Genomic DNA, 22,013 nt, shown 5'->3' on the forward strand with positions numbered 1-22,013 from the left:
TAGCTTCTATCGAAATGTTTCATAAATCTCGTTGTATATATATTCAATCGTTTCTGATTGATACTCATATCAAACCAATTGGACAATTTTCTCTATCTCTTTCTTCCCTCACTCAATTTGCATAGTTACTTTATCTTACTTTACTGCAACTTACTTTCACTCATCGTTATTTGATGATTTTTTGCTCTTAACCTATAATACATAATCATTAATATACTTATTTATACTCATCAAACCAAGCTTTCCTTCTGATCACAATCTCAATTCCTTCCAGTAATCTTGTTCTTGTTTTTATCTCATAGTCCCATTTGATGAATAACGATTGATGACTTCTCCCAATACGAACGCATTCAGATAACTTGCCAATTATCAGAACGTCAGAACGTCAGAACCTCAGAGCAATCATAATCAATCGATGCATGATCATAAGTATATTTTTTACTTCTTCTGCTTCCTATTCTCCCTTCTCCCATCCAATTCAAAACGCAAAAAAAAACACACTCAGAAACAACGTGAAGAATAACCTCATATACATAAAGAGATCAAAGGCATCTGCATCTGACTGATCCTATCTCGATCTCGCCTCTCGCTTATCCACTTTTCTAAAGGGGGATACCACATTTACCACTGACGTTGATTTGAACAGCTTTGATCTCGGTGTAATTCTCCAAAGCGTATTCACCCAATTCACGACCGAGACCTAATTACACAAAACATTTGTCAGCAAATTGATGAACTAGTATTATCTATGACCCTAGATACGCTCCCACGCCACACGGTCCGGACTTGCCGACACCGACACCGACACCGGCGGTAATGTGATGGTATCACCGAAGATAGGACAGGGACGAACACGGTGAAGAAAGAAACACAGCACGAAGATGAATGTGAGGAAAACTCACCAGATTGTTTGAAACCACCGAATGGGATTTGAGGGTGCAACTCATTGTAACAGTTGATCCAGATCGTACCGGCCTTGAGGTTGGCGGCTACTCTCGTGGCTCTCGAGATATCCTGAGTGAATACAGCTGAAGCCAAACCGTAAACCGAGTCATTGGCAGATTCGATCACTTCGTCCTCTTTCTCAAAAGGTGAAACAACCACGACGGGACCGAAGATTTCTTCCCTGACGATCTTCATGTCAGGTTTGACGTCACCAAATACAGTCTACAAGTCAAGCAAGAAAAATTACGTTCGTATTAGCCACTCATCCTCAGGGAAGCTGTCATACACATATGTATTGCAATGGAGCGATCGATGGGAAATAGGTTTGATAGGGAGATTACAGAGACTGGACTAAGAGGGCTTGTTCCTATTGGGGTGGGTTTCGGTTAAATAGAACCTCGCACTTACCGGTTGGATGAAATAACCGGCATCACCATGTCTCTGACCACCACAGATAACGGTAGCACCTTCATCTCTACCGTGTTGGACGTATTTCATAATTCGTTCATATTGCAGTTGAGAGACTTGAGGCCCTTGGTAGGTGGTAGGCTCGAATGGGTCACTATGAACACGAATGTCTCAACAAGTATTCTTACTTCTGTGAAGATTAATGAAGAAGTGGTCAAAAACACTTACCCAACCTTGAGTCTTGAGGTAGCCTCCTTGAAAGCCTTGACAAACTTCTCGTAGATTGATTTCTGCACGTAGATTCTGGAACCGGCACACTATATCATATTGGTTCGGAGATCAGTTACCGGTTTCATAGTCCTATCTCGGAAACGGATCAGACTTACACAAGTTTGACCGTGGTTGAAGCTAGAATGGAAAATTAGATTGATCTGATAAGCGGTAGATCCGAATAGATCCGGAAAGCTACGATATGCCTGAAAACTCACAAGATACCTTGAGCGGCGTATTTGACAGCTTCCTCGAAGTCTGCATCCTCGAAGATGATGTTCGAACCCTTACCACCGAGCTCGAGAGATACTTTCTTAATGTTGGATTTGGAAGCTTCTTCCATGACCAATCGACCGACAGGGGTAGAACCAGTGAAAGCGACCTTGTCAACGTCTGGGTGAGCAGCAAGAGCTGATCCGACAGTGTTACCATATCTACGTGAATATAATCAATGGTGTTAGCAAATTGAGCGATTGATTTAACATCAGTTTTTGCTCACCCGACAACAACGTTGATGACACCGGGAGGTACACCAGCTTCCTCGAAGAGCTTGGTCATGTAAAGAGCGGTCAAGGGAGTAAGTTCAGAAGGCTTGATGACGACGGTACAACCGGCTGCGATGGCAGGAGCGATTTTCCAAGAGAACATGTAAAGAGGCTATAGTTGATAGAACACGTCAGCTCAATCGGATCGTCGGGAAGCGAATGAAGGAGACATACGAAGTTCCATGGGATGATTTGACCACAGACACCAACGGGTTCGTGTCGGGTGTAAGCAAGTTTAGCTTCGGTGGTCTAAGTGGAAGCATCTCGTCAGCTCTGAGCGTTCTTACTCGAACCCACACGGAATGTAAGGGATATTCTACTCACCTCAATGACTTTACCGTGGATCTTGTCAGCCCAACCACCGTAGTATCTGAACACTCTAGCGGATTCAGTTACGTCGAAAGCCTTGGCAGCAGTAAAGGTCTTTCCGTTGTCCAATGCCTCAAGAGAAGCGAGGATGTCGAGATCTCTTTCTATCAATTCGGCGATCTTGATCAAAAGTTCACCTCTCTTGAAACCGGGAGCGTGAAGACCCCAAGTGGTGTTGAAGGCTACGTGGGCTTGTTTGACAGCTTCGTCAACATCGGCTTGTCTTCCTTCTGGTATGGAAGTGAGGACTTCTCCAGTGGATGGGTTGTAAATGCTGAAAAGAACACTCTCGTCAGTCATCTACATAAAAGGGACTTGAATCCGGGACGTGAAGACGAAAGAAAAAGAGAAACGATACTCACTCGATGGTCTTGGCGTTCTTGTCCAAGGATTTTGACCATTTACCGTTAATGTAAAGACCAGTTGGGACCTCTACTTTACCTTTGAAGGCAGAGTGGTTGAACTCGTGGGTGAAAGTAGGATCGGACATTGAGTTGAAGAATCTGATTGATCTGTTTCTAACGTAAGAAGAAGTAGATTGTAAAGAGACGTTTTGGTTGATACAACGAGGTGCTGATCGCAAGATGGAAGTAACTCGAGCTGGGGAGATCATCTTGAGCAGGTATATATATGTATGTAAAGTAAGAAAAGATCAGGTGCCAGGGGGTTAGGTGATAGGATGTCGTACAAGGCAGGGGAGGGAGTATGCAAGTACACGGACACCGAAGCAGAAGCAGAAAGAAGAAAAGTCAAGTGGATATAGAGGGAAAGAGGGAGGGGTGATTATGCAACAAGGGGGAATGATATACCATTCAACATACCTCTCGTTACTCGGTAACATCTTTGTACCGGTCCGATGTTGTATCACCACACACTTCCCCATCATATCCTATTGAACCTCCACATCGATAGACTCCTGTGCACCACGTAGCTCCGGAATAACCACCCGCTTTTTAGCCTAGTTCACCTGTTTGCATTTCTCACCCCTCACAGCCGCTTGTCAATGTATGTCATGATATGCGAGATGGTTGGCTGATTCGTTAATTCCGAAGAAGAGAATCGATAGGATGATGTGATCCCGCTCACCCGGTTATTGATCTACCTGTGACCACATACATACACATATGCAATCCCACATTCCTTTGAGCTAAGCCAATCAGATTGTTCGTCCAAAGCGCTAAGACTAGGCGCGAGAGCAATGACCGGCGGCTTCCACCAGCATGCCTGATTATGGCAAGTGATCAATCCGGAGTTGAGTGGTAAGTCCGTTTAACATGTTTCTCTGGGATTCGAGATGATAGATTTCGTCGCTGATATCCTCGATACATAAAGAGTGCTTTCATCGCAATCAGAGTGTCAACCTTGATCTACGAACATTGGTATTAGCTCAAAATGCCTGCTTCTCCTGCCAAGAAGTCGCAATGGGTAGGTGCACTGTTCATACATATCTGTTGAGTTTTGACTGATTCATGTTCACAGAGCGAGTATACCAACTCGGAAGGAAGGAAATATTGGTCTCACGCTACCACCAAGCAGAGCGTATGGGAGAAACCTGATGAGCTGAAAACCCCATTTGAGGTTAGTCGACTGGATCTTCTTGGGAAACGCTCTTCTCAGCTGATGTGTCTCCCATTGATTGTAAATAGAAAGCACTTGCTAAAACGCAATGGAAACAATATACCTCCAAAGATCGACCATACTATGTTAACACGGTGACCAAAGAGACAAAATGGGATTTACCACCTGAGTTGAAAGAGCTTAAAGCGAAGATCGATAGAGAGGAAGAAAGGAGGGCTCAGGGCCTGACAAGGTAAGATACCATACTCAATCTGTTCATGATTGAGTCAACTTATCTGATTAACGTTTCATGATATATAACCAGTCCCGAAAGATCCAGATCACCTACGCCAGAAGATATCCGAGAACTTAGAGAAGCAGCTGCCAATGCCATCGCACCCTACGGTACTCTCCCACCTCCATCGACCGAATCACCCTCGTCAAGAAGAGGTTCAGAAACTCCGCAAGTCCAACCGCAATCACAACAAACTCCCAATGTTCCTGCATTACCAGTCATCGTCATGCCTCCTGGAGGGTTCGCCGACAGAGCCAAAGCGGAAGAAGCGTTCATTTACCTGCTCAAAAGGGAAGGTATAAACGAACAGTGGACATGGGATCAGACCATGAGAAAGATCATCATGGACCCGCTGTATAAGGCTTTGGATACCTTGGCGGAGAAGAAGGGTGCTTTTGAAAAGGCAAGTTTTGTACTAATTCAGTACCTCACTCCAATGTCAAAATAGCGAAGACAAAATGTATAAGATATAGGCTGATCATTTTTTTCCATGGTATATAGCACATCAATACTATCCTTGATTCCCGACGTCAAGCCAAACAACTTCGAATATCCAAACTGCGACCAATCTTCCATAAGCTGTTTGCTTCCAGTGTCGAAATCAAGAGTTATTCAACTATGAAGACTGCGGAAAAGATGTTCAATAGTAATCGATATTGGCGTGAAGCTCAGTATGATGAGAGGGCGATGATTTTGGAGGAATACGTTGATGATTTGAGGAGGATCGAGGAGGTTAGTGCCCGTTCTGTGTAAACCTTGATCCTGCCTTGTGAATTATCAGAAGGAACAAGCTTTGGCTGATGATTGCTTTTACCTCTAGACCGCCGAAAGGGAATCTCGAGATCGTAATATCCATATCCTCTCAGACCTCATTCGCACTCTTGACATATCCGTCTCCACTCGATGGAGAGAAGCCCACGACCTCATCGTCTCTTCAGAGGAGTTCAAGGCGGATAGAGAACTTCAGAAAATTGAAACTATCGATATGATCCAAGTGTACGATACCTACGCTCGACAACTTGAAATTGAACATGAGGAGGAAAGTAAGAAATTGAAAATTGAAAATGTCCGAAAGGCTAGAAAAGCCAGAGAAAATTTCAAAGTCCTCTTACACCAATTGCAAGAACAAGGAGATTTAAATAGATCAAGCAAATTCAAAGATGTTTATAAGAAGATCAAAGATGATGAGCGATATTTGAATTTACTAGGATTACAGGGATCCAATCCGTTAGACTTGTTTATGGATCATATAGATGATTTGAATGAGGAGTTCGAAACCGCTTCGCAGAAGTTGGTGAGAGCTTTGAACAAGGATGGTAAAGAGATCAAACTGGAGACGACGTTTGAAGAATTGGATGAATGGGTTAGGGAATTGAAGATTGACAATCAATTTGATGAGAAACTGAGAAAGGATATATATGATTTGGTTAGTGATATTTTATTTTGGATACTGTTAACAAAACGAGGGCAAAAATACTGTCTTGCTTAGACGCCTTTGCCTAATCGTGATTGTTCTCCCCAATCTCCTTCTCTTGGCCCTCGCTCCATCCTACGTTCCTACCTATATCCCAGTCTCTGGCCTTTGTCTCTTCTTCACTCCACCAAATACTGACAATCTCTCTGACACCATAGATACACGGTAAACTCAAACAATCCGCTGAAGATGAGCTCCGTCGAGCCGAGAGAAAACGAAGACATCGTATCGACGATTTAAGATATGCGTTGAAGAAAGTAGGTAGACATATCGACCTGGAGATGACATATGAAGAGGTAAGTGTGATTTTGATCTGCTTTACTCGTACTCGGGCTTGTGCTCGTGAACGAGGAGATGTGATTATAGTTGGCTAATTCGATGGAATGGCGGGAATAGGCATTACCCCATATGAAGGATTTACCTGAATTCAAGGAAGTTGTTGACGAAGAAGATCGTAAAGTTGCTTTTGAAAAGTTCATCAAGAGACAAAAGGTGAGTTTGCGATCCAGAGTCGTAAAAATCGATCGTATGATGACGATGATGATGATGATGCTGTATGCTGATGCCATGGAAATTGATAATGTTCAATAGGAAAAACTTAAAGAAGCCGAATCTTCTGATATTGGATCTACTCGTGATCGTGAACGCGATAGAGATAGGTATGAGAAAGATCGAAAATATTCTTACTCTAATTCCAAGGATAAAGATCGAGATGAACCTATGGATATTGATGAGAAAGATAGAGATAAAGATAGATCTTCAAGAAAAGATCGAGAGAGGGATAGGGATAGAGAAGATAGAGATAGAAAAGATAAACATCGAGATAGAGATAGAGACAGAGATAGGAAGAGAGGATCGATCGGTCCTGATGATCTTAAAGATAAAGATAAAGAGAGGGAAAGCAAGGTGAGTAATCTAGTTCTGTTCACATGGTTTGAGTGGTAATAGACAAGGGGAATAAACTAATCAAATCACTTGACTTGATGTAGCGACGAAGAATGTCTTCTTCATCTCATACTCACTCCAGGAAAGACAAAGATGATGTAGAAGAGGGTGAAATCTAGTGAATGATTGCATCTGGAAGGGTATCGTAAGGTGGTGTAGCTATATATCATTCGATATAGGTTGAAAATGCATCATATGTGATACAATAAACTCCCAAATGCATATGTGATCTATATGTATAGGATATATAAGATGTCTCCCCACAACCGATATCACTCAAATACAGCTAATCTAATCGATCTACTCAGCCTTCCTCTTCTTCTTTTTCTTCTTCAAATCTACCCCTGATCCAGATCCTCCATCCGCGTATTTACCGGTTTTCTACAATACCGAAGAACGGATATCAGTGAATCGAATCGATACATAAATCAGATTTATCGCCGCTCAAACTCACCTTGTTCAACACCCTCTGTAGAGCTCTTCTAGTCTCACTATTCTCAGGAAACGAAGTGGGGTCGAAATACTCAGATGCGTATTCCAACAACCATTCGGGTCTTACTTCCGTGACGGTCCGGATGAACTGTTCGCGAGGAGAGCAAACACAAGTCAGCGAAGCAATATAGGATGACATGAGAGGTCGAGCTGTTTTTGTGATATTGTACTCACGTTGGCAGTCGTTAAGACGAATTCATTATATATAACCCATTCAGGTGTAGTATCCAATCCGCAAGACAAATGTAATCGGACGACCTGGAGATGTCACAAACCATAATCAGCTTTTTTCATTCCTTTTTAAACCCTACCAATCCGGTTTATTCGAAATATTATTACTCACCTGATTATCTTTAACCGTCATATAACTTCCCTTCTCACCCTCTTTATGAGCGACTTGCATGAAGAACCCGCAAGTCAACGCCTGTCTAATATTATTCCAGTAATTCTTATCTTCCCATGCTGTCGAACAGAGCTCCAAATCGAATTTCTCCATCGCCCTCTTCAATTGAGTTCGGACGTTATCAGCTTGAGCCAATGATCTCTGATTGAGGTAATTCTGCCAACACCAGTTCTTCGCGTCTCCCTCGTTAGACTTGTATGCGTGATACACGTTCAGGAGGGTGAGGTGATCACCATCAGGATGGGTAAATTGAGCTTTGGCGAGGTCCGCTTCTTTACGCTGGGAGGCAGGTCGCATGAATACGTTGGGAACTACAATGACCGATGACCAAACCTCAGTATAGATCCGCGAATTGACTTGCACTCCAAGGTGAAGAAATAAAAGGGACATACCTGATAACATAGCTGTGAGAGAAAGCATCTCATTACTACATCCGAATTCTGGACTAACGATAAGCATCTTAGCGAGCTGTATAAGAACCATCCGTCAGCTAAAAGTCGTATTATCGCTGATACTTTATAAGCTCACCTGAGGATCCAAGGGGAATTCAGCCATAATTTGACCCAGAGGAGTTAGATTACCATCATCATCGAGCGCAGCGAGGTAGTGCAACAGCTCTAAAGCTCTCATAATAGTCTCGGGAGCAGGAGCGTCTAAAGGATACACGTAAATCAGCATTATGCGCAACGAGACCCCTTTCCCAACCTTAAAACTCACCCATATAATCGAAATGTACCAAATCCTTTATACCCAACTTGATTAATTCCAACACCGTATTCGCCAAATTACTTCTCAAGATCTCAGGATGCGTCTGTTCTTCCAATTCTTTGACAAAATCTTTCTCCGTATACAATCTAAAACATTTTCCGGGTCTTGTTCTACCTGCTCGACCAGCTCTCTGCATCGCCGAAGCTTTCGATATAGGCGATACCAATAGACTTTCCACTCTTATTCTGGGGTTGTATACTTTCTGTTTACAGAATCCTGGATCCACCACGTAGACTATACCATCGATTGTCAAGGAGGTTTCAGCGATGTTGGTGGATATCACAACTTTTCGACCAGGTAAACCATCTTTACGTGCAGGAGGTGGAGGATCGAATATACGTTGTTGCTGATGAGGTGGTAAAGATGAATATAACGGTACGACCAATAATGGTCCTGCCATTCCTTTATTCGACAGTTCTTCTCCCTCTGCTCTAATCTTCCTACAAGCGTCTTCAATCTCTTCTTCACCCGTCAAAAACAGTAATACATCTCCTTCGTCCTCTGCTTGATGAATGAACAGGACGGTCCGGATGGATGCTTCGACATAATCGTTCTCTGGTTCTTGAGTGAAGAAGGTTTCTACAGGGAAAGTTCGTCCGGAAACTTTGACGACAGGTGCTATACCTGATGGTTGACCATCGCCAAAGTATTTCTGGAATTTCTCAACATCAAGTGTAGCAGACATGACGATGATTTTCAAGTCTGGTCTTCTTTTGGCGATCTACAAATGGACGGTCAGTTAGCTCTTTAGTGGTTCGTAACGCAATTGGGTTCTCAAAACTCACATCTTTCAGCAGACCCATCAATATATCCGTCGCCAAAGTTCTTTCATGCGCTTCATCCAAAATGACAGTGGAATACCTTTCTAACAAGGGATCGTTCATTGCTTCTCTCAATAACATACCATCTGTCATATACTTGAGGAAAGTTGTACCGGGTTCGGTCATATCTTCAAATCGGATCGAGTAACCAACTTGTTTACCAAGTTGGACTTCATACATTTACCATCAGCATACATCGCACATTATCATACATGAAAATCAAGGGATTTGTACTCACCATCCATCTCATCGGCTACACGCTTAGCTACACTCATGGCGGCGACTCGTCTAGGTTGAGTACAAGCTACCATCTTTCCTCTCAACATTGGTAAATCCGAGTAACACACAAATTGAGGGATCTGAGTAGTCTTTCCCGAACCGGTTTGACCTTCCATAACGGTAATTTGATTTTCTGAAAATACAGTTAAGAATTCTTGCATCTTCTGATAGACTGGTAATCCCTTTCTTTGCTCTAATATCTTTCGATAGGATGCTGAGAAAGGTGATAAACCTTTGAAAGGGTTTACATCTCCATCCTGTATCGTACATCAGTCTATAAGCTATGACCCAATTGGATATTGGAAAAAAACGAAAAGAGATGATTTACTCACCATGATTGATTTGGCTTGAGCAACAGATACTTTCCTGGGTACTAATCCATTCAATGGGTTGTCCACTTTCCCGTTGGTACCATTGGTACTTGTAGCGTACCCGTTGGTGGAAGATGAAGCAGCCATATTTCGATGAGCACTGAGCAAAGCACAATTAAGAGTCAACTTTTACACGATCGGAATGCTTTCGTGAAATAGCTTACAGGTATGGGTTATCGACGGGAGGAGTGGAGGAAGAAGAATCGCCAACTGTTTTTGATCGCTTGGAAGGAGGTTCAGCCATCTCGAGGATTCCTTGAGGGTTATGAGTGAGAGCCCGATGCTGAGGGAGACGTCTATGAATGACTGATCAATTGATCAATTGATTGTTCAATGGGTGGATGCAACCTTGGTGATATCGAGGTAGAACGGAAAAAATCCTCGTCAAACGATGCATTGATATAGGCATGCGGGTGGCAAAGGGTAGGGCTCCTGCGTGCCTAGCTTGATGAAAGGATGAAAGTGAGGTGGAGGCGTGATCGCTGCGTCACCGTGATATCCATAGAATGATACTTCAACCTGTTCTCTGCGACTTCTCTTGTCTTTCTCTAGAACAATAGACTATGCCAGGGCTCAGACCAACACAGCAAGGTGAGCTCTGAATTGCTGACCTATAAGAAGACCCGTTCAGCTGACAACATCTTATGTCGCACTCCACCAGATATCGATCAGTTCGGAGCTATCACTCAAGCGAGTCCTGAAGACGCCGTTCACTTCCTAGAATCTGGTACCACTTTAGAGGTAAGTCGATTCATCGATTTGCTTCGATTTGTCTCCGGTAAAAATCTCAGAATGCTGGCTGACGACAATTAAAGGGAGCGATAGAAGATTTCCTTGCCGCTCAAACAGCTTCAGAACCTCTGATCCCACATCAGCAAGACGAAGAAGACGCCGAATTGGCTTTAGGTTTGCCCAGTATGTCCGACGACAATTCCAACGACGTCCCTGGTCCTACTGGTGGATCGAGAACACTGGGAGGAGCAGCCGCATCTGAACCATTACCTGCAGGATGGGGTCAGCCTGAGAGACCAAGGTTTGGAAGGATCGGGGAGGGTAGGGACGAAGAGGAGGAACCTAGAGGCGGGGATGATCCAGAGGAGTTATACGCGGGTGGCGGAAGGAGGTCAGTCAGCTTTTAGTTGAGACTCAATCAGATCTAAGGCTGATTACGTTGAGTAGTGGATTAGCCGTTCAAAACCCCGACGATCAAAGAGGGAGTGGTAACTCTTTAGTAGATAATATTCTTCGTATGGCCAGCCAGTAAGCTTACCGTGATAGTCCACGCTGCAAATACTGAGCTTACTTGTGTGTACTTCTAGAAATGGTCCCAGGTCTCCTCCAGCTGGCGGAGCACCCAAACCCCCCTCAGCATTTAGAGGTTCAGGTCATACTCTCGGTTCAGACGAAGCCCCTTCAACCGAAGTTCCAGCGACCGGTTCGGCTCCCTCTGCTTCTACACCTGTGCCATCTATCCCTAGCGTCGCGGGAGTGACTCCCTCCATGATGGATAATCTTCTCGCTGGCATGTTCGGTAGAGGTGCAGGCGCTGGAGGTAACGCTCCACCCACCTCGGCAGAAGATGAAGAGGATGATGATGATGATGATGACGAGAACGTACAAACTCGACGATTAACATTTTGGAGAAATGGATTCTCGATCGAAGATGGACCTTTACTCTCATACGATGATCCTCAAAACCAAGCTCTACTTCAAGCTATCGAATCTGGAAGAGCGCCACCCAGCGTATTTGGAGTGAAGTTCAATCAGAGATTGAATGTGGAAGTCGCACAAAGGAGAAGGGAAGATTATCAACCTCCACCTAAGAAACCGATGAAAGCTTTTGGTGGATCTGGGAATAGATTAGGTTCACCTGCTCCGGAGGTAGTAACTGCTTTATCATCTAGCATGCCTGGCGGTTTACCTCAGGGTATCCTAGCTGGTGGTTCTGGTACATCGACTCCAAGCGCCTCCAATACTTCCACTAGCGCTGCGTCGATTAGTCAAAATAAGTTTGAAGTTGATGAGAGTAAACCTACTACTAGTATACAGCTTCGATTGGGTGACGGAACAAGGTGAGTCATCAATCCGCTGTATTATCGAAATGGCTCATGAATACTAATATATGCGAATGACAGGATGGTCGCGAAAGTCAACCTTACTCACACAGTTGGTGATCTCCGAAATTACGTTTCCGCGTGAGTATCCGGCTGTCCACCGTATGAGACCATTGCGAAATGAGTTTGCTAATGACAGGTTCCCCAATAGTGCTAGACCGGATAGTCGAAGCTATGTTCTTCAAACGACATTCCCCAGTAAGGAATTATCTGATCCAAGTGAAACCATCGAAGCTGCCAAACTTCAAAATGCGGTTGTCGTACAAAGATTCACATAGATAGAATTGCCAAAATCAGTGATATGAGCTTTTCATAAGCGATAGTGATAATGAACAGTGAGAAGCGATACGATGATATGATATGCATCATTTGTACATGTTTACTTGGATATCAAGGATGATATGAAATCTCGACTCCTCGACTATACTTGCAGTACAACGTCTAAGCATGAACTCAGTAGCTTTTCGCATCTTACTGATGCCCTATTCGCAGATACATGCCCACCGATCTCCCGACAATATGTGCATGTGGACGGTCGCTCGTGCTCTTCTCAGATAGCTGTTATCATTATCTTCATCTTTCGGCAGAGCCGATACGTTTCGTATCTCCCCTTAATCCATTGATATTAGTATCTCTGCGGTCCTTTCACATCATTGTGCGGACACAATTATGACTTACGTTCCATCCTTTGTGTTCATCCTCTCCGCAAAGAATCCATGATGGATGCGTGACGTATATGAAAGGAAAGGACAGGAACATCCGAAAATGTGGGACGCACAAGATTGAGTAGTGGCAAGGTATAAAAAGGGTCCATCATTTGGGGAATTACAGTAAGAGTTCAGTTCCTTCAATATAACAGTGTAGCTGAGTCAAGACAAATCATTTCTCATCTTCCAATCTAATTTCAGATTACAAACCCTGAATACGAACCAATCCTCGAGTTTGAGTAACAGATCGGTCATGTCAGCGGATAACTCTGATACTCAACGCTACAAACCAAATTCGTCCAGCGGAGGCTACTCATACTCCTCTTCCCGTACGACTACCTCAAACGGCCACAGCAAGTCAGGGGCCACTGGATCTTCGAATCTATAAGATCCTTCCCAGAACCCAATATCGGACGACGAAATGAAAGCTCTACAGGACTATAGGCGATATAAGGAATATAGTGGATTTGCGTATGATGGGAATTCAGTTTTTTGGGATGCCTAAGCTGCTTGTGTAGTGCATACTCTTGTGGAAATACAAGCTTGGTCTGAGAGGACGGTGATATGCAATGGTCTGAACCAGCATCAACTATGTATCGAGAATCGAGTCGATGTATAAGTTGTATGAGAATGCCATCCTTTGATGAAGTAAAACGAAACCTTTTGTGTACGACTCTGCAAGGTCCAGATGTACTTTTCATCATGGTGTGTGCACTCTGCTTTGGGATGTGTCGTGTAGAAACTCCAGAATTTGCTTCTCCTTTCAAGGGGCATCGAAGTCAACCTTCGACATGTCAGAATCTGTCCAAAGAGTTTGCACAATATAAATACGATAAGTCTCTCGAGCACGCTTTCGTAGTAAAGCAAAGAAATCAAGACCGGCTCCAACACCGAAACCATGACCATTCACAGGCGAAACTCTGTTGAGAACACCAACCAGCCCGATGATCATTCAGACCATGACACCAACACTGAATCTGCCTCGGGTCTCATGACTCCTTCTACAGCGGCAGATACTCGTGCCATTCCTTCAGAGATTGATGAATCAGCCTTTGAAGGTGACCAAGCTCGGGCTTCATCCGATGAGCTCAACACCACACGTCGATTGGACGCAAATGAAGTCCCTGAGAAGTTCAGAGAACTACTTGGTATTCATCAAGGTGCTACTGCATTTGCTCTCCCGGGGAATGACTTTGAAAGTGGCGATATCAGGCTGTACTCCAAATACGATGAACCAACTTCTTGGATGCCATTTTACGTCTTTCAAGGTAATACGACTCCAGTGTATCTGAGTGAAGATGATCGAAAAGCGATGAAAATACACGAATTCATGAGAGGTCAGAATATGTCAGGGAATTCACTTACTTTTCCCTCAGCTGGAAAGACCAATGTGGCTGAGACAGCCGCAACGGCTGCACCGACTGCGCTAACCAGACCCGCCAGACCCGCCAGACCCGCCTTCCAGGCCAGATCTACCAGTACCACTCGACTTTCCGGTGCATCTGCTGCTAGTGCTGCTCGAGCGACCGATAGCACCCGAATGGTCCACATTCCGGCTTGGTCTGCGTCCCCACAGTCCGGAGGTCCTTCTGCCATGATGGTGAGTGGGGGAGATGTCACTTGGTTTGATAATACCGGGAATCGTACGGACGCTCGCCCAGCTAGATGTCAACGACGCACTACCGGCCAGGACGGGTCCAACTTCGTCCCGGAAGCTGCCAGTGTAACTTTCACTGCTCAATCAGGGGCATCTCAATTCGAAGATCCTGTAACTCCAAGCGTCGGGGGAAATCAAGAAGAGAACGACAACGACAATGATGAGGCTTCTACAAGACCGAACAGAACTGCGAGACAGCTTGTCCGTACAGATCGGGCACTGCTTGAAAGTATGGTCGATAACTATTATGTCGGCGACATCATCAGAGACCTACTTGACAAGGAGTCTTGATCATGGACTTCCTGGATCCATTTTTCCATAATTTTTCGATGCAATAGTGAAAGAGTTTCATGTTAGGCTTCTTACTGACTCTTGAGATCCGGAAGAGACTCAATTCTCCCCATATTTATGCGAACTTACAATGAGGATCCTCGTTTACATACCTCGATCGTAAAGAATTCCTAGGTCCATCGGAGTTGACTGAGAAGTCCTACCCTGGCTGAATAAGGCTATAATCACATCAAATCCCATGGACAAACTAATTCAGCGATGATCAGTGATGCATGAGAAGTTGCAGGTGTGTTGGTGTAAAATACATCATAGGACACTAGCCATGCTTCTTCGAACCTCTGTTTCATGATATCTCCAGAGAGCCTTTCACCGCCCTGCGCTCGGAAGATTACGTCTTACCTTGTGAATCTTCACTGGCTTACGGAAAAGCTACAATATGTATGTGTTCTGTTTATCTTGATACAATCTAGACCATCACACATCGAGTTCACAAAGCATGTCTTCTCCCGAAGCCCGATCCTCCCGGACCATTGATACCTCAGAGTCAAGCACGAGCTCCGAATATTGCCATTTGAAATCCCCCCTTCGTTCTCAAGGCCACAACTCTTATGACCGGAGACCAGCTGAGAACACAGAAGTTGATACTCAGGCAGGACACGAAGAAACAACAGACGAGGCAGGCATCCTGGTGGACCCTGATTTACACATTAGCAGTCAGGCATCCGAGACTCAAAGTGATGAAAAAAATCCTAACCAGCAAGATGCAAGTGCGTACAGAAAAAATCCCAAATCAGAATTCACCATTTTCGCAAGTTGCACAGCCCGCCCGCCACCCTTCAATGGCAGGAAGGGAAAGCGAAGAATCCACTTTACGGGGATAGGTTCAAATTGATTGGATCGTAGAGTTATGTAAGGTGCTCGTCAAGTCTCGTACACGATGGCTTCTATGCAGTCTCTTAACCACTTGAGGTATCTTTAATATGGATGGTTAGTATAAAGAGCTTCCACCACACAGTGTGCTGTGCCCAGCTGTATAGCATCAACGGAGAATTGGGTTTGCCTCATTTGCCAGAGTGTTTTCATTTAGCTATCACTGGTACACACATGAGCTGGTAGGATGACACGAACGCGTCTCTATTGCGTAGGCGTTATCTACCCTGACATCGCAGATCCAACCTCAGAATACTGTGAATTACCTTTGTTTTCCGAAGGTCGCCTTGCAACCTCAGTCAGACAATTGAGAAAAGTCTTCTCTCAACTTGGATAGGCCCATAGTTGACTCTGAGGTACAATACCTGCGATCAGCCTTTTTATAACCCACTTGCTTTACCATACCTTCTGTTGAACCCGATTTGACCAGAGAAGTAAACTACACTACACAAAGTCCAGTCATTGAAGCATGATCCGCCCATACACCATCATTACTCCCAGCAAAGCCTCTCATGGTCGATCCTCCTCTCGGTCAAGACCCGGTGGGAGCAGAAGGATGTCGAGGAATCCTTCTACAACACCCTGTCATTTGTACCAGTACCAAACACTCGATAGTCAGGAGAATTGTGGCACGGAAATTGAGGAGATAAGCTATGACACTCATGGTCCTATCACTATCGATGGAAGGCAAAATTCAGGTATGACTTTCTCTGGGAAGGCAGAAAAAGCAGATGATGATCAATAGAATTCTGAGCCTTCGAAGTAGGAGGACTTCTCCACTATAACTTCCTAGTAGTGTGCGAGTCGGGGTTAGCAGGAGAAACAGCGTGCGAGGTAGACATGGACCTTATCGCTTCGAGCCTTTGCCTCTAGACACCGCAATTGGAATGATGCACTGCTTTTCTGTTTACACATTTCGCTTATAGCGTACTGATGTGCGCTTCGAAGGCCGGTATCTCAGAGCAGAAAGGAGGATCAACAGGCCAAAGTATTCGCTCAAAAACGGATTACAGCATAAAAGAGAGTTTGAAAACAGTGCTTTAGGACATACACGTTCATCTGAGTTAGACGAGCTCTTGATATTACACATGACTGACTCGATATGCGATCTATCACTCAGCTGAGTCCTTGATCATGGTTTATCTTGAGATATATAAGGCGGTAAACAGCATCATGTCAGATGCCGTCCCATCGTTCTTGTGTATCGTTCCAACCTACACTAGATCTAACAGCTCAGGGCAGACATGTCATCCACTGATACCTCTGCATCTACCCATGCTCAAGTGAGCTCGACCTTAGGCTATGGTATTCCTTCGAGTGAAGAAAGCTCGTTATCTCGGTCAGGCGCTAGTACTGGATCTGCCAGAAACAAGAGGAAATTCGATCAACACCAGACACGAGGCGGGGAGCACGATTCAGGTTTCGCTTCGGAGGCTGAAGATCAAGGTGATGCTGCAGAGGCACAAGGCGAGGGAAAGAGGCATAAGTGATCCCTGAGGACGCTGGCATTGTTTGATAGCTTGAGACGTGCTGCGCTGAATTATAAGATGAATATGGGCTGGGTCAAAAGAGATCCCCGTGGTCAGATTCCGTGTTGTGGTCGAGGAACTCGGACGTATACGTATCTGGAAATCCGATAGTAGTTAGCCTAATACCATATCACAGTCATGAATGATATTGATGTCTCCGATTACGACGGAGGCGACTAGTATGCAGTACAAGTATCCTTTGATGACCTTTTACTATTCTTCTTTCCGTCCCGGGTCCAGGCTGCCATGTCAGCTTCTCACACCACAAATTTTCCCGCGGTATCGGTTGTGGAGTGTCAGCTTGACATATGATATAAGTCGGGTGGCCAGTCCGGAGGTCTCGATGGTCCATATCGCTAAATCATCATATAAATCAGATCACAAGTTATGTTGAGCCTTGACACCATGCCGAGCTCAGCCTCCTCATTAATACCAGATGAAAATACGATGAATTCCGACTCGCAACGCCCATCTAACCCTTCTGTGGAAGCAGGAAACAACAATGGTATAATCCACAGTAGTCAGTCAGTCCAAGCCATTCGAGGGTCAACAGCACTACTTGAAGATCCATCCAAAGGATTCTCCAGTCTTCAGAACAGAGGAAACCGAATTATTGGCAGGAAGAGGAGCTGGGACGAGTATCAAACATCACTGGAAGTAAGGTCCCAAAATGAACGGGAAAAAACACTGGAAGAAGAGTCAGCAAGAATCGTGCGACATACCATCGAAAGACCAGAATTCTGCGATATAAGTTCTGGAGGAACGTCTAAGGATAGATACGATCAGTACTTTGAGCTGACACGATAACGTCGTAGTCAGATGATACCACAGTGCTCCAGACTCATGTAGTGGTATTGGCGTCCTGATTGTGACAATTCAATACCCCAACGACAGCTAGATGCATGGTGTCCTGCTGAGGAAGATATCCTCACAATTCCTTTCGATCGTCTTTGATGAGAAACGTTTTTTGCCATTGCCTTCGTCTAACCTGAGGTCGTAGTATCTCGCGCTCGTTGCCCAGGAAAATGTTATGCGAGAGGGATACCAGCGCTTCCCTTGCTCCCTTGGTATACACCCGACAGGCCGTTGTAGTCTTCCTTGATCTTCTTCACCCTTTCCTCCATCTGTTGCTTCTCGCCTCCTTCCAGGTCATTCACCAGCTCTGCTACAGATCGAGCCGTCCAGAATGCGTTTGACTTGTTGTACAATGGTCTCTTTGCAAAGTCTTCCGAGGACTCTCCAGCAGTGGGTACTTTGAAGACCTAGACATCAGCAGTAAGATGGTCATGAGATGAGCGAACTACTCATGGTGTCTTTCCTGGACCAAAACTCACTTCTTCTAAAATCCTGATATCATGAGGTATATTGAAGGCATCCCTTGTATCTTCATACGTGAACAAGAAGTAATGATTATCGAAACCTGACCATGTTATACCGGACAGACCTAAGGACCCAAGCCATGTCAGTTCCTTGCCGTTCTAAAGGCAATCGCAATTGACTCACACAACGAGCATGGTTCGTGAGTCGCAAAGAAGATGCACTCGCTTGGTGGAGGTCTTTGATCAGCTGGAAGAGCGTAGAAGTGTTGTATGCAGTTGATTTCACCGTGCTGTAATCATGAAAAGCCGATCAGCACAATGACTAGCCTCAGGATATGTATACTTACCAGTAAGGGACTGGATGTTTCATGATTGGAAGCGATCACGACCACACTCAAATCTGACTTCCTAAAAATAGCCGCACCAAATACCTTTGAACCCGATGCCACTCCTTTGGCTGTCAAAGGGATGATTTTCTCCGATGTGGTGGTCAGAAAGGCATCAAGAAGTTGAGAGGAAGTCCAGGTCATTGTATCTGCTGAATCAATCGATGTATGAAGTATAGCTTCAAGTTTGATTACAATGTTAATGTTAACCTTCAATCTTGTATGGGAAGATAAGAAATTGGACCACAAAGTGGAGGGGCCAGAACCGATGTTAGCGGAGATGATAAACAAAGCCGACACTTCTACCGGATCTCCGGCCGCATTGTTTGCTTCCTCGGTCCTCCATATTAAGCTTCCTCTCGATTTTCAACTTAGAGTCATCATCACCAACGGGTGATCTCTGAGCGATGAGCGGACGCAAAGCCTACACATGTGAGTCGAGCCATGGACTCTTGAAAGGGGGACGGCTTATGTTGATCTACGTCATCTAGGTGTCCAATGTCGATTAAAGAAAATAAAGGTGAATATCGGGTCAGCTGCTTGACAGCTACAATCAGCATTTGTATCTTCAAGCAACCAACGCTGTACTGGTTCTGGAACTCATGATGTTGAGCTAAATCTGACATACATGCATTTAAGTGTGATAGGCATCGATTCTGTGGTCAATGCAAGAAGAGGGGAGAAATATGTGAATGGCCTCCAAACGGTGTTCCGCTAGAGAATGAAGGCAGCATACCGCGATCATCTGCATCGTAAGCTCAACAACATATCTGCATCGACACCGGATATTGACTTGATCTGTCACATGTTCAGGCCTACAAGAGCGCCTGTAGTACCGAGACGCGCCCGTCATCAGTCAAGCGGGTCCACGCCGCCCACAGTCGACGTCCCTCACACCGTTGCCCATGCTGAACAGCTTGATCACTCGATTCTCAATGATCCTCGTGGTGAGCCAGTAGGATGGGGATTCGGCTCAAGTAAGACCCCAAGGCGGGCTTTTCCCTTTGACAGCGCGGGTAGTAGAACAGATTATATGGTAACGGCGGATCTGATGAGAGCTCTGCCCAGTAGAGGTGAGTTACCAATGAATGTTTGTGCTTCAACTTATCAGGTGTTGATTCACAGCTGAATCGGATACACTGGTAAGCTTGATCTATGATCCAGCTATACATGGTCATCACTGATGCCCTGAACCTTAACAGCTACGTGTATATGTGAGTGTACAATGAGATCGCCTTGGATAATTATGCTGAGACATTTGAAACTCAAGCTTGAGCGTGTAGAATGGGTGAGCTAGGGGCTTGGGATATTTCATCATGTATTGCATGGTTAGCTAATTCAATGGACGTAGATCCACCATCCATTACATCTGCCCACTTTCCTTGCGCAGTACAATCGGTTCTGGAATATGGATGTCGCTCGCCGGTGTGAAACAGTGCACGCTCGATGGTTGGCATTACTATACATAGCCCTATGCCTTGGAGATCACTTTAGTGATGATGAACTGACCACCGACCCCACGCTCGAAACAAGATTGGTAACAGTGCGTGTCATTAACACACTTTGTTTAGCGTGCTCAATCGTCTGCTGACCAGACGGTAGGCATGCGAAGACACACTCGCATACTCCGACTTCCTGAATCAGCCTTCAACGGAGACTATACAAACGATCATTTGTCTGAATATATACCTTAATAACAAGAATAGAGTGACAGCTGCCAAGAGCCTGCTAGGGACTGCTATAAAGATGGCCATTTGTATGGGAATGTCGGTGAGTGAACCGTTCCAGCTGTTCAGGGGAGGCTTGGGGTCTGAAGATCGCGTTCCAGCGCATTCCTGACGAAGGGCCGACATCTAATGAACAGGATCTAATAGACAGGGAGGTGAGTTGCATAGTTGTGCTTCCATGTACTGTGCTCATTGGCTCCATCCAGATCGGAAGGAGATTATGGTGGTCACTAGTGTGTCAAGATGCGTATACGGCTTCGAATAGTGGATTTTCCTACTCTATCAACTTGGCCCATTCTTCTACTGGTTATTTCGCCAATGTCGAAGATGAAGATATCCGTTCGGGATCGCATTACCACTCCCGCCCCATGTCCGAAATTACAGTATCGACATACCACCTGTGCAAGATAAACTTTGCACTAACAGTTCGAAGCTTCATTGATGCGGTTAATGCGAACTTCCCCGACGCTTCCTATGAAGAAATTATGAGATTAGACGCCCAGTTCAGATCTGTTTACAATGATCTACCTGTACCCCTCCGACCTGATCTTCCACAAGCTTTCGAACTCTCTTTTGCCGGTTCAAGGAGGTACCTGGTCGAACAAAGGATATTTATGGGTATCACCTTACACAATCGAGTCATGAGATTACATCGATCATACATGGTCAGAGGGTACGACGATGATCGATATGCGTATTCTACCAAAGTATGCCTTGAATCAGCATATGCTACTCTGGAACTGGTCAAGCAAAGTCCGCAGACGTTATGCAGATGGTGGGTAGTGATGGTACATGTGTGGACGAGCGGTTTGATCATTTCTGCCGACTTGGTGAAAGGTGTATCCGATGTTGATATCAGACGGAAACAGCGAGATGGAGTCAGAATGGCAATCTCTCTTCTTGAGTCAGTGCTCAACCATCGAAAACGTTTTTTATAGCTAACTCAAACATCCAGACCTATATCTCGCACGAGTCCTGTCGCTTCACGGGGAGTGAAGGTTCTAAAAGCTCTTCTGGACACGGATGATGCTCAGCTCCAACCTCGGAAGCGGAAGAGGGTCGACGAACAGCCTTCGAATATTGCTCCAGTGCATAACGCCATCTGTGAGTTTCGTTTTATGAAGGGGGATCCTGTGAGTATAGCAGAAAAAGACACTGACGTTCGAGGTATGATGTTCAGCTTCCATGACTGATCTCGAACAATTGCTGCGGGATGTCACATCTTCTATCCCGACGACCGCATATACCGCACCAAGTAGTGAAATTGTGAATGAACAAACTTTGGAGTTCTGGCAGTCCCTCTTTCAGATGAATCAGTGGTAAGGATCGAGACAAACATGTTATCCATTTATCATTTTACCTTATATTATATACTAAGAATATAGGTCATGTAAACTGTACCATTTGTCAC

General features: G+C 44.9%; 9 protein-coding genes across 9 annotated transcripts; 6 read left to right on the forward strand and 3 right to left on the reverse strand.

Moving 5' to 3' along the window:
- Nucleotides 1-602: 602 nt before the first annotated feature.
- Nucleotides 603-3,150, reverse strand: V865_004596 (uncharacterized protein; the record flags this gene model as incomplete). The annotated part of the gene is made up of 10 exons (XM_066228375.1): nt 603-700; nt 903-1,167; nt 1,354-1,507; nt 1,582-1,670; nt 1,740-1,761; nt 1,842-2,057; nt 2,123-2,280; nt 2,343-2,417; nt 2,493-2,811; nt 2,900-3,150. The coding sequence occupies 10 exons, from the start codon at nt 3,148-3,150 to the stop codon at nt 603-605; spliced, it is 1,647 nt and encodes a 548-aa protein (XP_066084472.1).
- Nucleotides 3,151-3,929: 779 nt separating this feature from the next.
- V865_004597 (uncharacterized protein) lies at nt 3,930-6,927 on the forward strand (the record flags this gene model as incomplete). Its single annotated transcript, XM_066228376.1, has 10 exons — nt 3,930-3,962; nt 4,017-4,115; nt 4,184-4,347; nt 4,420-4,792; nt 4,891-5,121; nt 5,210-5,815; nt 6,022-6,159; nt 6,260-6,355; nt 6,455-6,769; nt 6,853-6,927. 10 exons carry the CDS (start codon nt 3,930-3,932, stop codon nt 6,925-6,927), a joined length of 2,130 nt encoding a protein of 709 aa, XP_066084473.1.
- A 181-nt stretch (nt 6,928-7,108) lies between these two features.
- Nucleotides 7,109-10,186, reverse strand: V865_004598 (uncharacterized protein; the record flags this gene model as incomplete). The annotated part of the gene is made up of 11 exons (XM_066228377.1): nt 7,109-7,189; nt 7,263-7,388; nt 7,475-7,558; nt 7,644-8,014; nt 8,096-8,171; nt 8,232-8,356; nt 8,421-9,192; nt 9,257-9,462; nt 9,531-9,828; nt 9,904-10,042; nt 10,107-10,186. 11 exons carry the CDS (start codon nt 10,184-10,186, stop codon nt 7,109-7,111), a joined length of 2,358 nt encoding a protein of 785 aa, XP_066084474.1.
- Nucleotides 10,187-10,505: 319 nt separating this feature from the next.
- On the forward strand, nt 10,506-12,334 carry V865_004599 (uncharacterized protein; the record flags this gene model as incomplete). The annotated part of the gene is made up of 7 exons (XM_066228378.1): nt 10,506-10,533; nt 10,604-10,683; nt 10,758-11,065; nt 11,122-11,202; nt 11,262-12,014; nt 12,078-12,137; nt 12,208-12,334. 7 exons carry the CDS (start codon nt 10,506-10,508, stop codon nt 12,332-12,334), a joined length of 1,437 nt encoding a protein of 478 aa, XP_066084475.1.
- A 1,327-nt stretch (nt 12,335-13,661) lies between these two features.
- Nucleotides 13,662-14,711, forward strand: V865_004600 (uncharacterized protein; the record flags this gene model as incomplete). The annotated part of the gene is made up of 1 exon (XM_066228379.1): nt 13,662-14,711. One exon carries the CDS (start codon nt 13,662-13,664, stop codon nt 14,709-14,711), a length of 1,050 nt encoding a protein of 349 aa, XP_066084476.1.
- A 2,174-nt stretch (nt 14,712-16,885) lies between these two features.
- V865_004601 (uncharacterized protein) lies at nt 16,886-17,131 on the forward strand (the record flags this gene model as incomplete). Its single annotated transcript, XM_066228380.1, has 1 exon — nt 16,886-17,131. The coding sequence occupies one exon, from the start codon at nt 16,886-16,888 to the stop codon at nt 17,129-17,131; it is 246 nt and encodes an 81-aa protein (XP_066084477.1).
- A 444-nt stretch (nt 17,132-17,575) lies between these two features.
- On the forward strand, nt 17,576-18,019 carry V865_004602 (uncharacterized protein; the record flags this gene model as incomplete). The annotated part of the gene is made up of 2 exons (XM_066228381.1): nt 17,576-17,868; nt 17,986-18,019. The coding sequence occupies 2 exons, from the start codon at nt 17,576-17,578 to the stop codon at nt 18,017-18,019; spliced, it is 327 nt and encodes a 108-aa protein (XP_066084478.1).
- A 179-nt stretch (nt 18,020-18,198) lies between these two features.
- On the reverse strand, nt 18,199-19,019 carry V865_004603 (uncharacterized protein; the record flags this gene model as incomplete). Its single annotated transcript, XM_066228382.1, has 4 exons — nt 18,199-18,432; nt 18,505-18,614; nt 18,674-18,779; nt 18,837-19,019. 4 exons carry the CDS (start codon nt 19,017-19,019, stop codon nt 18,199-18,201), a joined length of 633 nt encoding a protein of 210 aa, XP_066084479.1.
- Nucleotides 19,020-19,282: 263 nt separating this feature from the next.
- Nucleotides 19,283-21,925, forward strand: V865_004604 (uncharacterized protein; the record flags this gene model as incomplete). The annotated part of the gene is made up of 13 exons (XM_066228383.1): nt 19,283-19,307; nt 19,367-19,395; nt 19,515-19,627; nt 19,689-19,948; nt 20,001-20,017; nt 20,078-20,089; nt 20,146-20,163; nt 20,227-20,418; nt 20,478-20,645; nt 20,704-20,757; nt 20,809-21,506; nt 21,558-21,706; nt 21,783-21,925. 13 exons carry the CDS (start codon nt 19,283-19,285, stop codon nt 21,923-21,925), a joined length of 1,878 nt encoding a protein of 625 aa, XP_066084480.1.
- Nucleotides 21,926-22,013: the final 88 nt, after the last annotated feature.

Source organism: Kwoniella europaea, chromosome 1 (assembly GCF_036810445.1).
Source record: "Kwoniella europaea PYCC6329 chromosome 1, complete sequence".
Lineage (NCBI taxonomy): Eukaryota > Fungi > Basidiomycota > Tremellomycetes > Tremellales > Cryptococcaceae > Kwoniella > Kwoniella europaea.